The sequence below is a fragment of the Mus pahari genome, chromosome 8, assembly GCF_900095145.1.
Source record: "Mus pahari chromosome 8, PAHARI_EIJ_v1.1, whole genome shotgun sequence".
Lineage (NCBI taxonomy): Eukaryota > Metazoa > Chordata > Mammalia > Rodentia > Muridae > Mus > Mus pahari.
Window position 1 is genome coordinate 24,235,908 of NC_034597.1, and position 14,091 is coordinate 24,249,998.

Consider the following 14,091-nt stretch of genomic DNA (forward strand, 5'->3'; position numbering starts at 1 on the left):
GGCTCTTCCCCAAGCTTCCTCTTTGCTAAACCCTAGAAGTTTACAGATACATCGGGAGGCCAGACTGCGCTCTTCTGCTATGTTTACATGGCCACACACTGGCCGCTCCTTGTTTAATATTTATCTTTAGGTTGACTTACTACTTCTTAAAGGTGAGATGACTCAGAGCCATCAGACATCAAGTTCATTTTCCTACCACCCCTATTCCTGGAGGAAAGACAGCCACCAGAGCCTCTTCGGGCTTAGAGGAACATGAGGTGTCATATCCCTACTTGGGCCCTATAGGGGGAATTTCAGGAAAAGGACTGGAGCTGGGGAATTTACACGATCCCTATTTCTCCAAGATGAGCAACAGCTCAAATCAACATGAGGGACATGATGAAAAGAGGGACAAGCTGACCAAGACAGGGCCTGGCTGGAAACCTCTACCTGCTTTTGTTGGGGTCAAGTTGAGTGTAGGATGCCCAGGCCTGGTGTATTGTCCTACCTGACACTCCTACGTCTGTGCCAGGTGGCAGTGTGCCAGGTGGCAGTCACATGCATGGCCTGTGGTGAGCAACCGTCTGCCCAGCAACACCTCTCCCTCCCAGGAGCCTTGCTGACATGTAAGAATTCAGATGAAACCAGGCAAGGTAATGCTCAAGCAGCCTTCCATTAGGAAAATGGTACTTTAATAAAATAAAGACAATGGGGTGGTTTCCATGAACCAATACCCACCCTCTTCTTTTTCCAGTGCAATAGGCCTTGGTGAAGTGAGCCACATAGAAATTTCCCATGCAGCTTGTCACCAGCAGGTCAGTTTCCAGCATCAGTGTCTACCAAGATCTTTTTTACAGAAATCTTGTAGACTACAGACATGTTTAGGGTACACGGTGCAAATCATCAGGGACTCCTTGAGAACTGTGGGGAGTGGAGGGACCCCAAAACTTGCTCTGGGTAAACAGCCCAGGCTACACATCACCTTGGTGCCTGTAGCCTGTTGCTGCTGACCCCAGGGCTCCAAGCTTTCAGATCGGTGCCTCCAGCACCTGTTTTCTCCTACCCATCAGCAGACCAGCAGAAGATTCTCCCCTTCTCATCGCCAACCAAGAGCTTGCTCTGGTTCCTTGGGAAGGGAAAGAAAAGGTAAGAGTGCTGGAGGCCACTGCATCAGAGCCGCACACCCCAGCCAGCACTCAGGAAATCACAGTGTGGGGGGAGGGCTGTCTCTAAAACACTACACATGTCCTGTCTCCTCTGAAGCTGTGGGAGGGAATGGGAGAGATGAACTCTGGGTGTCCCTGAGCGTGTGGAGGGGAGCTTTGAACAGTGACTGTTGCGGGTCCCAAAGCACTGGGAGAAAGCTGAGGGGCTGAGGGGCTGGCTAAGGGCCTCCTCAATCTTCCAGCTATAGCTCTGGAAGAGCATCTTGCCTAGGAAGGATGCATCCCCAGCCTGGGCAGAGCAATCTGCATGAGCTCCTGGGAAGAACATAGGTCCAAGCTCCTCCTCCTGCCCCGCCCCCACACCACCCCCTGTAGGCCAGCCTGGTACCCAGAACACTGTGCACTTCCTACACCAGGGACTCACTCCAGAAAGCTACTGCAGGCCAGGCAGAGAAGAAAGAGTGGAAAGTCAGTTGCTCTTGAGACGACAACCCCTTAGAAGGATTAACTGGAACACCATGACAGCTAAAATCATAGCCCAGTGTCAACTTTGAGACTACTCTGCATTGGCTAAGGGACTTGACAAAACATTTTTCCCCATGTACCACGGTCATCCTCAGCATATTAGTATCACTAGTGGGATTCAGGACAAAAGGACCTCTTTAAGACAAACCTACACGTTATACTTCTCTACCATTTGCGTCTCTTTGTGAATCTACACGTCCTCATGAGATCAAGAAGAGCACGTGGGGATTAGCAACAAGATGGGCCTGCCTGGGTCCCTGTCGTGATGAGATCTCCCTGGGTCTGATCATTGAGAACCCAGCTGGAAATGTTGGGACTTGGCTAGGCTGGCTGTAGCGCCCTCTGCTGGAGTCCTGGAGAAAGTTCCTCGGCTGGTGGGCTGCTCTTACCTGGTGATGGCCAGAGCTGTCACAGCAGGACTTGCCTTGCTGGGCTTGCCACTCAGAGCAACACTGACATCCAGCTCTCGGCTCAGGGCAAGATTCTTGGCCCACTTGTGACCTGTGGAAAGTGTGAGAGAGGAAAGTTAGAGCATCGATGGCTCCAGGCACAAAGCCCGTGTGCACCCATACATAGGACCACACAGATACAAACATTTATATTTGTGGTCAGCAACTTGTTAAATTGAGGGGGAAAAATATATTTAATCTTGGCCTGTGCTGTTGCAAAAAAGGGCCGTCCCAATTTAATTTGCAGGCTGTGATAGTTACATGTGCTGACGTGCCGTGGTATCCATTGTGTACCAAATTGGATTTGTGTATTATTGCTTTCTAAATTGCATGCCTAGTTCAGCAAAATTGTTCATCAGTGTTTACTGGCTTTATGCTTAATAAGATGCCCCACAATACCTTGCTGCCAGGGTGTAATGCCGCCTGTAATTGCCTAGTAAAAATAAATTACATAAAGTCTGCATTATCAACTTAGCTAAATCCTCTCACGCCCAACCAATAATTAAATGCTGAGAGAATTTTCTCAAAAAAAAAATATAACTCAATGATTGTTACCTCACTCATTCTAATGACTGCATTTAGAGACAGACAGTCATTCCTTCGATGTGAAGGGTGAGACAGAGAGACAGCAAGTGGGCATGGCCCAGTGAGAGCACTTCACCGTCGGGACCTGACTTCTGCTGTATCCCCCGCCCCCAGCCGTGTTGAAATGGCCTCCTCTGGGTGCGGAAGACCCAGTGCGACAGGGAACACATAGGATCCATGGCAAGAGTGCGGCTCGTGGATGGAGACAGACACTTGGAAATCCTAGCACAAGTCCTAGCACCACTCTTTTCCTAGTCCGAGTCTAGGGGCTGTTTTCTAAAGCTCCGGTGGGCTAGCTCTTACCACAGATGATGAATAAATGAGTTCTAAGCAGAAATTAGATTACAACTGCCCACAATGCATATCCTCAGTATGTTTACAGATCCCCTTCCTTGCCCCTGAAGACATTTGAGGGTGTGCAATAACATAGACACCAATAGGACACATATGCAAATATTCAGATGTCACACGTAAGTCTGATCCCTTTCCAACAAAACGGTTTTGAGCATTATGATGAGGGCATCAGGCTTCCTTCTCAGAGCCCTCCAGCGGGTTACGTTCACAAATCTGCTCTAAGAGTCACTGACTTTAACAGAGACTCTATCCGATTTTTTTTTTAACTATTTGTGTAATGCTTTGTCTTTTAATCCAATCGGTAACCCCAATCCAGAAATCCTGCTTGCTGTCGATTCTGCAGGGCAGCAGTAACCTCGGGTCAGGACGGACAGCAGGGGAAGGATGAGGATCTTGGGACTTCCTGTCAGCTAGAACCCATCTTGTAATTCCCCTAACGTCAATATCCAATATCGCTGTTTTCACACAGGAGAATTTTTTTGGAGTCTAAGGAATGAATTCTGTGGAATGGATTCTTATCTGTCCATTGTTTTTCGATGCCTTGTATTCTACAAGATTGGAATCACAGGGAATATTCTTAGCAGAAAAAGAAACAGGACCACAGCAGCTGTGAAATGGAGTTGGGTCTACAGCCTGAACCCCTTCCTGTTCCCCAGACCACGTGGCTACTTCTGTTTGAGCCAAACAGAAGCTGGGAGCCCATTGTCCCCGCACTGAGGATCTGTGAGTTGGGATGAGTTCATACTTTAGGAATATGAAGGGGCAGGTGATCCTGAGACTAAGATAATATTCAGTGTCACATTTGTGACTTGCTTCACAAATAGCCCAGGGAAAACGATTCCTGAGCTGGCTCCTCCCATGGGACAGAAACAGGATTGAGGGCATGTGACTGCTGCTCTCCGAAGAAGTGTCGAGTTCCAGCACACATAACTATGTGCTTCTTTCTCTCTCACACTGAGATGGACTGACTCCTCATGGCCGCAATCACCCTGGAGGGACCAGGACACTGAGCTGAACCCAGTTCTTGGTCTTGTGATGTTTATGCTCTGACTCAACCCAGATTATGACAAATTCCTAGAAGTGTTAAAGGAAGGGATTTGGGGTATCAGTAGAATGTAGGACACAGTAGAGCCCCAGCAAGTTCTGTGTGTTCTCTCAGGAGAACTCACAATAAATGTCTGCATGAATCAGGGGGGCACAAAACATGCAACAGAGGTAAACTAATTGAAAATGGCCACCATGCCCAAAGTATCCCCCTGAGGTTGGAAAAAGTCCCCTCCTGTGGGCAGTTACAGGAACACTTGGCAGATTGGGGGACTCTCCAAGTATGATAAAGCACTTCTTCCTTCACGGGTCAACAAGAGAGACAGCTTGGTGCTGGGCCGTAATCTTCTGAAGTTGGGGCTGAGCAGGAAGGAAGCTTGCGGTGAAGACAAGGATGGTGGAAGGGATAACTGAGTAGCTAGAGATGCAGTGGTGTCGTTTTGAAGATGAGGGCTTTACCCGCCTTTGTAGCGGAGGGGCTGGTGAGGGCCACTGTGTGATCCTGTTTGAAGTCAGCATCACCACGGCTGCTTTAGTGGCAGAAGTGGACATGGTGGCAAGCTTTGGATGACTTTGGGCAAGTTACTGAGTCTCTCTGCCTTGGTTTCCTTCTCTCTAAGTTGGACACCTTGCTATAATCTCCTGTTCGGCACTGCAGTCAGAAAGGAGAGGACACATGAGAAGGGTTTTTGGTGGAGCATCTCATGCTCTCTCAGACATTGTCTCCCTGTGACAGCCTTGGTGGTGGAGATGGCAGAAGGGTTTTGCACTTCAGTCTCACCTGTCACACGAGAAGAGGGCTTTGCCATGGGATGGTGGTCTCTTGTTTTTTGTGTGTGTGTGTGCATATCACCTGGGAATGTGTGTGACACATCCAGCCCAGGAACTCTGAGCGTTTGCAGTGGGTTGGGCTGAGTCCCAGGGCAGGAAAGAACATTTATACTAAACCTCTGACTGAATTGAAACGAGGCATAATGAGGGCTACTGGGGGCATCTGAGGCATGATAGATCTGCCTCCTCCTCACTGGGAGAATGGCACCTTTCTTCTGCTTACAAGATGGCTGTCCAGATAATTAACCAGCAGTAGAACTCAGATGCTGGATTGTGGCTTCCAGGTCCAACTGTGATCATCAAAGGAGAACATGTGCACATATATATCTGCTAAGCCCTGGGGCCCCTGACACCCACCATATCCTAGTCCACTGGTCCAGTAAAGACTGAAGAGTCTAGTGGAGAACTCAACAGAGCTTCGCATACTGCTTCCTAGTACCCCCAGTCCTTGCAGGATACAAACTATTCTCTGATGCCCTCTGCCATGATTTGGATCTGAAATGTCTCTCCTAGGCTCATGTGGAGAATGCTCTGACTCCAGTCCATGGCACCGTTTTGAAAGCACTAAGGGGTGGGAACTGTTTGGAAGACACATGTTGTCTGTCAGTGTCACGCCCAGCACCGGTCCTGGTCTCCCTCTTCCGCTGCATGGGAACACTGCCATGTCCCATTTGAATGTCACAAATGCTATCATGCTTTACCCCCAGTGAGAATGCCTGAAACCGTGAGCCCAAATAAACCTTTCTGCCCCGGAGTTGTTTCTGTCAGGCAGGTATGGTATCACAGAAATCAAAAGTAATGCGTGTAGTCCTCGTACGGCCAGCACTTCCCTGCGCTCTGATGCGCCGTGTGGGGCTGCAGCCCTGGTGCCGAGGCAGGGGAGAGGCGTACAGGAGGGCAACAGGAGTCAAGATCTCCAAGTCGGTACCTCTGGGGCTTAGGGGCTCCGTGGAGGGCTCCTCCATCACTGCCTGCCTGGGAACAGGCATCTTCACGTCCTCTGTCTTCCAAATCTGCCCAGAAAGAAGAACACGTATGTCATGGCCTGGGAGAACACGGATGTCATGGCCTGGGAGAACACGGATGTCATGGCCTGGTAGGGTTATATTGTCTTCAGGGTCGGGTGGCCAGTCTCTGTTTCCCCGTACCTGGGGGACCCTGGCGGATGGGGATAGGCCCTGACCACTCATTTGTGAATGGTATCATCGGGAAGTGGGGTGTCTAGGTTTCAGCTTCCTGGGTGGCGCTTCAGCTTTAAGGATTGCGGTTTGCATAGCTTCGCTTTTAAATAGATCGCCTCCTCCTTTCTGCAACCCTGTATCAATTCCACGCATGTGTGGAGGCACGTGCACCCATGAGTAAGCATGCGGAGGTCAGAGGTCAGTTTCCGGTGTCTAATTTTCACACTTATCCTATGGTTTGAAACAGGAGCCCTCACCAAAGCACTTAGCATTTCGGCTAGACCTGGCTAGTTAATCAAGCATCTGCCACCACCTCCTAAGGCCTGGACTTGACACAAATCACTTTATTTTAGACCCAGGTTTTACATGGGTGTTGGAGATCCGAATTCAGATCTTCGTGCTTGAGTAGCAAGTATTTAAGTCATTGAGCCATCTCTGCAGTTTCTTCCCTGCCTTATCTAACCCTAAACCCCGTCTGTCTTCTTTCCTATTCTTATGACATCGTCTCTGGGACGACCGGAAGTTGACTACCTATGGCTACTCATGTGCAGGTCTGAACTTTCCTTTGGAGGCAAAACCAGCAAACATTCAAGTGTTTCTTTGAGCTCCCTAGTGTCGCCTCACTCAGTTCTGGGGCCGGGAGGTTCCAGGAGCTCAGTCACTACATTGAGTGAATGAAGGCTGAGCACATAGTTGTTATTCCTACACGTGCTTGAGCAAATGCAGGGAAGTCGTGTCCGTGTGGCTCAGTCACCCCAGCTCGTCTTTCTCACCCCACCAAACCTCTCAATGTCTTGGCCAACTAAGGCCAGAGGTTATGTGCCCCTCACTGAGAACACTGTAGGAGAGGCTCTTGGGACATCTCTCCTCAGGCTTATCTCTCGCCATCCATGCTGGCCCACTGACCTCCACATATACCAGCTGTTCCACATTCTCAGATCTCAGCTAAAATACCACCTCTCCTGAGGTATGCCTGCCAGAGGGAAATCCATTCTTCACTTGAGCCTGATTGTATCGCTTCCCTTCTCCTCCAGAGGCAGCATCTTCTCACAGGTCAGGGTGTCTGGTGAGCCTCCTGATTAGCCATACTCTGCCCCATTCTTTTATCCTTCCTGCCAGTCTCAGAAAACCCATCCTGAGTCCTGCTTTTCCTGCCACATCCCCTGAAGTCAGTGTTTCCTTCTCTTCTGGGCTTCCTGGAGGTCCTTCTGAAAGCTCATGCTACCCTCTGATCTCAGCCGTGGCACATACTGCATGCAGAGCATATTTGTTCCCTTTTTAAAGCCTGGGTGCCCAATAGACAGGGCCTGCAGTGGCTCGTATGAAATCTTGGCATGATATTAAGAGTTAAGTAAGTGGGTTGACGGATAGATGGATGGTTAGGTAGCTGAATGGAAGTTCTGGTAGGTCGATGAATGGATTACTGGATGGATAGAAAGACGAACAAATGTGTGGATGAATAATGAGTGAGTGCATTGATAGGTAGAAAAACAGCCAGTAGGTGAGTAGATAGATTAGTGGATAAATGGTTTGGTGGGTTGGCTTGATTCATTTTATATATCTTCCAGTCTTGTGCTATAAGCTACTGAAATTAACCACTCATCAGGTTAATACTGTGTGTGTGTGTGTGTGTGTGTGTGTGTGTGTGTGTGTGTGTGCTCACTCAATTCCTCTCTCTCATTTTCTCTTTGCTGTAGAAATGGTCACCCTTCCTTTCATTTTGCTATAGGTGTCTGGTATGGAATAGTTTCAGATTCCACATGCAGTATTTAACACATGGATGGAGAGAATAAACTAGAGAAACACAGTTATCATGCTGGGTACTCATTCTGCCCAGGACTTCACTTACCCGAACCATTCCGTCCTTACTCCCTGTGATGATCACATGGCTTGCATCCCACGCTGGCCCCTCTACTATACAGCAGCACGTTATGGTTCCTTCTGGGCCCCAGGCTGTGGTAATACTGGCCAGGGGCTGTCCATTGACATTCCACAGGGACAAGTGGGCTCCGGCACAGGAGACAATGGTTCCCTACAGCAAAGAGATCTGGCTTTATTTTATGTAAGATTCACCAGCAGCATACACAGTACATATGCTCAGTCGCCTATAAGTGGTACACCAAGGTGCCCCTATTTCATGTCTTCTTACAGGCTTCTGATCTCATTCAGTCCACTTGTACATCATTTGATGGTGTTATTGAGATATCATGGAAACTAGGTTTATCCAGGTTGGAAGACACAGGGTATGGCTTTTAAGGGTGTACCTTGTCTCTGTCCTTTCTGAGCCCTCTATTTCTTTAATGCCATGAATAAACAACCATCATGCCCCTTCTCCATGCTGTTCTGCCTTGACTCATGTCCCAGGCAATGGAGCCAGCCTAGCACAGTCTGGAATGTGTGAAATGGTCTGTGCTTTAGGACACTAGTTCAGGCTTTGGGCTCCTCCAAAATCCTGATCGCTTATAACCCATCTTAACTTCCAGAAAAGATACAGTCTGAAGGCTGCCCCTTTCTCTCCAGATAAGGGGCCTACAACTGGCTGCCCAACACTGTCTCCATGAAGAAATTTGGATTTCATCTAATAGAGGACAGTATACAGAGGTGCCAATGACAGTAGGTGGCTCATAGAACCCTACAATGTCATTCTGAACCTTCAGGAAGGGGTGACCCTATTGTCTCCTGAAAGGTTCGTTTATATCTTGAGCCTTGGTCTGTCATTGGCATATCTTCCTGACCAGCCTCGCTGTGCAAATACCAGAGCAATATCTCCTTGTGCCCTACTTTCTATTGGCAGGGGATGGTTGGCACACAGAGGGCCGTATCCACATTTGCGAATGATCATCTTAGGTCTGTCCCTGGGTTTTCTTTTTCAGCACTGTCTAAAATACTATTGTGCAGGCTCAGAGATAGGGGAACTGGACCCAGAAATGGGGAAATAAAGCAGGTCTCACCGAGACATCACTGATGGCAACGGCTGAGATGCTTTCCCGGTGGACAGGCAGGCGGGCCACACGAGAGAGATGGTCCAGGTCCCACAGGGTACAAGTGCGATCCTGGGATCCACTCACCAGGAGGCTGAAGGTGACCGAGGCTGTCAGACATGTGACTGCCTGAGTGTGTCCATGCAAGGCCTAGGAACAGGAGGCACAGACACGGGTTATAAGAGGGACTTGCAGTATGGCTACTAATAGGATGCCTCAGCTGCTGGGTGCCAGATGAGGAAACAGAGATTCAGAGTGAGTCAGTAATTTTACAGACAAATGATTATGCGGAAGTGGGAGTGGGGGAGGCACATATGTGCCGGCCTCTCAGTCGCATTGACTCCTAGGACCTGGGGAGAAGCAATAGCCAGTTCCTTTGTAGTTGTCCAGCAAGGGTCCCAAGTGTCCTTAAGCCTGTCTGCTCCTTGCAATCTGAAGCAGCCCCTTGGACTGTTAGTATGCGAAGGTTTCAAATGGCAAAGGACACCCAGGCTAGCAGGCTTAGCACATCTGGGGTCTCAGTGCATATGCTCCTGGTCTGCTGAATGAGAAACTCTGGTGGTGGCACCTTGGAATCTGCATTTTCTCGAACACCCCCCATCCAAGAAGTCTCATGCATACTTAAGTTAGAGATGTATTACACAATGAGAGACTTGGAAACAAAGCAGTCCTTAAACCAGATTGGGAAGAAAGACTGCAAGCCAGGTCATTATAAAAAGTGTTCAAACTTTTGTTGTTTTGTATTGAGAAGAGGCCATTAACCACATAGCCTAGGTTAGTCTTGAACTTGTGAACCTCCAGACCAAACTGGAATGACAGTGTTAGAATTATCAGCATGAGCCACTGGGTCTGACTAAAGATGTGGATCAGCATCAGGCTGACAGGTTTGGCAGTGGACACTTTTACCTGCTGAGTTTTCTGGCTGGCATAAAATGTGACTTTTTCAGACCTATGGATATGATATAAGTTCATGTCCTATGTGTCTTGGGGACTTACTCTAGACCTTCAGGCTTGAGTTATTTGGTCTTAGCCTTCATGGCTGGCTTTGAAGACAGCTCTTTGCAGATATCTTAAGGGGCCAAGTTCCTCCTGGGCCCAGTGCTCCTGGCTATAGTGAAGATTCCATCCCAAGCATCCCAGAGAGATGCCTGATCTGGTTCTCTGTTTGAATATGCCTGCCATTCCTTAGCATCTGCCAGAGGAGCGCAGAGGTGGCACTCCAAATGGGGCTGGGCTCGCTCAGCAAGGATAGAGCTCCAGCCCTGCCTGGCAGAGATAAACTGCTCACTCCTTTGGGTCAAGGAGACTGAGCATCATTTTTCAAAGCTGTCATTTTGCCTGGTCACGGCTATTAAAAAATTTGCCACAAGCTCCCATTTATCCTCAATGGATCCTAATGAGACACCAACCAGATGGTGGTGGCAAATCTCTGGACATGACCCATTGAAGATTGAGTTGTCTCCAAAGCATGAAAACAGAGGGAAGAGGATTGACAAGAATCCTCTGACCTTTGGAATGACCTGAGTCTGATGATGAAGTTCTGACCATGGAAGACATAACACCACTGAAGGACACAGGCGAAGGGACCCTGACAGTCCCTGAGCCACTCAGAGAGAATGGCTCTGAGTCTGAGTGGCAGCACAGGCTGCATTGTGGACTCAAGTCAGCCTGTTTTATGCAGAGAGGACTGTGTGCACAGCATGGTATGGCTTTGCCTATATAGACGTGGTTTGCTAACATCTGTTGGCCCAGAAACTACAGTGTCAGGAAACACCCAGTGCCCACCATCTTGAAAGGCAGAACCCAGCAGTTCTAATGTGCACCCAGTGGGCTCTTTCTTCTACCTTTCCTTTCTTCTGTCTCCTTTTTTTCCACTTTCTTTTCTTCTTTCTTTTCTTTGCAGAATGCATTCAATTAAAATGACTTTGTTATATCATCCTATGTCTCGCAAAATATAAATACAACGCAGTAAAATCAAACCTCTCAAAATAATTTTCCATGGCAGCCTGTTGTGGCAAGGTGGGTAGATTCAGTTAATTGTTGATGGCATTGGAGAACTATAGGGTAGTTTTGGAAAACTTTGTATCATTGCTCAGTAACCCTCCTCAAAATACATCATAAGGAAACAATTAGAAGCAAACAGTGCATATATATATATATATATATATATATATATATATATATATGACATGTCTTCTGTGGCACTGTTGAAAATGGTTAAAATTTGCAAATAACCTAATTGTCTAGTTTTAGAAGAAATGGTTTATTAAACCATGGTACACTGACATAACAATTGAAATGTAATTTTATGGAAATGGAATCATCTGGAACAATTGAAATGCAAATTATAGAGGCTGTAGAAGAATGAAAACAATTTGATAAGCTAGCTGAAAATGGAACAAAAAATATCTGTATAAGACTTGGAAAGGTATAAATATGCATATAGGGGTCGGTAGTGTGCAGAGATGAAAATTTTTTATAGAGAAACCAAAGAATTTCTTATTTTTTTAAAATGAGTTTAAAATTGCCTTTAATGTTTCATGTCTTTGAAAACAAACACATTGTGAACTGTATTGAAACTATTTCATAATGGCCTCAAGGAATACAGGTCAAGGATAGACCCCCTTTGATGAACAGCTGGAGGTCTCTGTTCTCAACCTGCTGTTGGCTCTGTCCATGGCACCGCCCATCTGGAAAAGTTCCATTTCCTGGATCTATGAACTTCCTTTTTTTTGTTTGTTTGTTTTTTGTTTTTTGTTTTTTGAGAGACGGTGGTTTCTCTTCATAGCACCTGGCCCAGGAGACTGATTTTTCTGGCCCAGGGCTACATGGGAGCAACTGTATCATGTGCTATGGTCAGGAGTCCATGGAGGTGCCTGCTCATCAGATCTACTCAGGGATTGAAACCATTCCCAAATGACAGAGCTGTCTTCCAACTGACCTCCAACCCTGCTTTGGCACCATGGTTGCCAGAGATTACCACACCTGTGAGGGGCACATACCTGTCGGAGTTTCAGACCTCTCGGGCGACCTTTGACCAGGCTCAGCTCCCAGATGCACACCACTGCACTGGCCCCAGATGTGACGATCATCGTAGGGGAGGGGCATACAGCGCACAGACAGGGACCCCAGGCAGCCAGGTTCTCAAAGGTCATCAGGATCTGTGGGACATGAGTACTGAATGCTGGCACAGCAGATACAGAGCATCCACGTCAGAGAAGTAGAGACCACATAGGTGAACCCACAGCCAGGCTTAGGCCATTCCTGACATGTTCCCATGGGAGAGGTAGCCCACACCAAACAGCCTGTCGGGAGGTGAACAGGCAGACACTTGCTGCATAGCAGACACTAAAAATCCATGGACATATGTGGGGTTGGGGGCAGCTCAGCCCGAGACAGTGGTAGAACAGGAACGGGGAATTTGGGGGGCTTAGTTGCAATGATTGCCTCTAGCAGCTGGGGCAAGGTTGTAAAAAGAGGGGCTAGAAGTATGGAATGTTGAGGATTTATTGTATAGCATAGGGGAATAGGGTTGGGTAGAAAGAAGGGTGTCTGGGTAGTGAGGGGTGGGACCATTATGCAGGCACACACATACACACATGCACACACACACACACACACACACAGAGAGAGAGAGAGAGAGAGAGAGAGAGAGAGAGAGAGAGNAGAGAGAGAGAGAGAGAGAGAGAGAGAGAGAGAGAGAGAGAGAGAGAGAGATTGCCCTTCTTCTTGGAAACTGTTAAATGTTCAGCCTGAGCCTTTCTCATCTGAGTGGTGCCTGGAGTGAGGGAGCCCAGGCAATCCCACCCAGTGTAAGTGCACATCTGGGTGGGCTCTGGGTAGCCCCATGATCAGTCGTATTTGGTTGCTTGGGGTAATAGTGTGCTCTGCCAACCTGAAGTGCACTTGGGAGAGAGTCAAGATCCCCCCCCCCAAGCCCTGCCCTGTCACCCCATGCCGTGGTGTGCTGTCACCTTGTCAGAGCCGTAGCTCCCCAGGCAGCAACTGAAGTCATCAAAGCCCCAGCTGAAGGTCCTGTTCCAGAGAGGGGGCATCAGCAGCTTGTTCTTCTCCACCGCTAAGATCGACTTCTCGGTAGGGACGATGTGGCCGATGGCCCCTTTGGGGGATTCTGACCCTAGAGAGAAAAGGTACATATCTGCTCCCCAGTGAGTATATTGGAGTATGCAATGAGGAAAGCACTCCCTTTCACTGGGCCCAGAGAGAAGACACTGCAGAATACCGAGCTCCACTAAGCACCCTGCCTGGCCTGGAGCCACTGACTGGGGCCCCGGTGCTTGCCGCTTAGGAGCAGCCTCAGCGCCCCTTCTCCAGCTCCGTCTCTAACCGGGAAGCACAAGTTTCAGTGACTCTTCTTCAGTGATAGCAGAAGACGCCCAGGGAGTATATTGGGACAGATGATCCAAAGCCACAGAGCTTGGGTGACTCTGTCCACCTATCCTTCCTGTGTACTTTGGAGGGACTGCAGACATGTGGCCCTGATCCTACCATAGCTTCACTAGCTGAACTCTGGAAGCCATCCCCGGCCCCAGTTGGAATCCAGCTCAGAGGTCAGCTTTCTGATGACCGCCTGGTATCCCAGGGACGTCTACACCTCCAGTCTCTTTGGAGGAGCAGAGATAATGGTCCCCTCCCAGAGTATGACTCCCGCCCAGCAGGGCATCCATAGCGTGGGAGAAGTCCGTGTTCAATGCAGATAGCCCTCCCCAGCCCTGTGTAAGTTGTTACATGAAAACCACCCTCTTCCAGAACTCTACAATTCCCACAAGCTAGGAAGCCGTAGGGCCGAGACTCACAGGTACCTGCCCCAGGGCACAAGTCCTTAGCTGTCAACTCTGTGCATACGTGCATCTGGATGCTTGAGAGCAACAGGGGTTGCACAGCCTGTCATTTGTCTTTGGAGGGGTGTGTATGGAATGTGGTTTTTGTATGTGTGTGCAAGAGGTGTGTGTGTGTGTGTGTGTGTGTGTGTGTG

General features: G+C 48.6%; 1 protein-coding gene across 1 annotated transcript in view; it reads right to left on the bottom strand.

The window, feature by feature from the left end:
- Positions 1-712: 712 nt before the first annotated feature.
- The window catches only part of Wdfy4 (WDFY family member 4), a 237,520-nt gene continuing 224,141 nt past the window's right edge, over positions 713-14,091 (bottom strand). The window contains exons 56-62 of the mRNA XM_029541917.1: positions 13,070-13,233; positions 12,098-12,256; positions 9,066-9,245; positions 7,964-8,146; positions 5,862-5,946; positions 2,060-2,171; positions 713-1,105 (exon numbers count right to left, since the gene is read on the bottom strand). Coding sequence (XP_029397777.1) covers positions 1,039-1,105; positions 2,060-2,171; positions 5,862-5,946; positions 7,964-8,146; positions 9,066-9,245; positions 12,098-12,256; positions 13,070-13,233 — 950 coding nt within the window. The 3' untranslated portion in view covers positions 713-1,038. The remainder of the gene's footprint in view (positions 1,106-2,059; positions 2,172-5,861; positions 5,947-7,963; positions 8,147-9,065; positions 9,246-12,097; positions 12,257-13,069; positions 13,234-14,091) is intronic.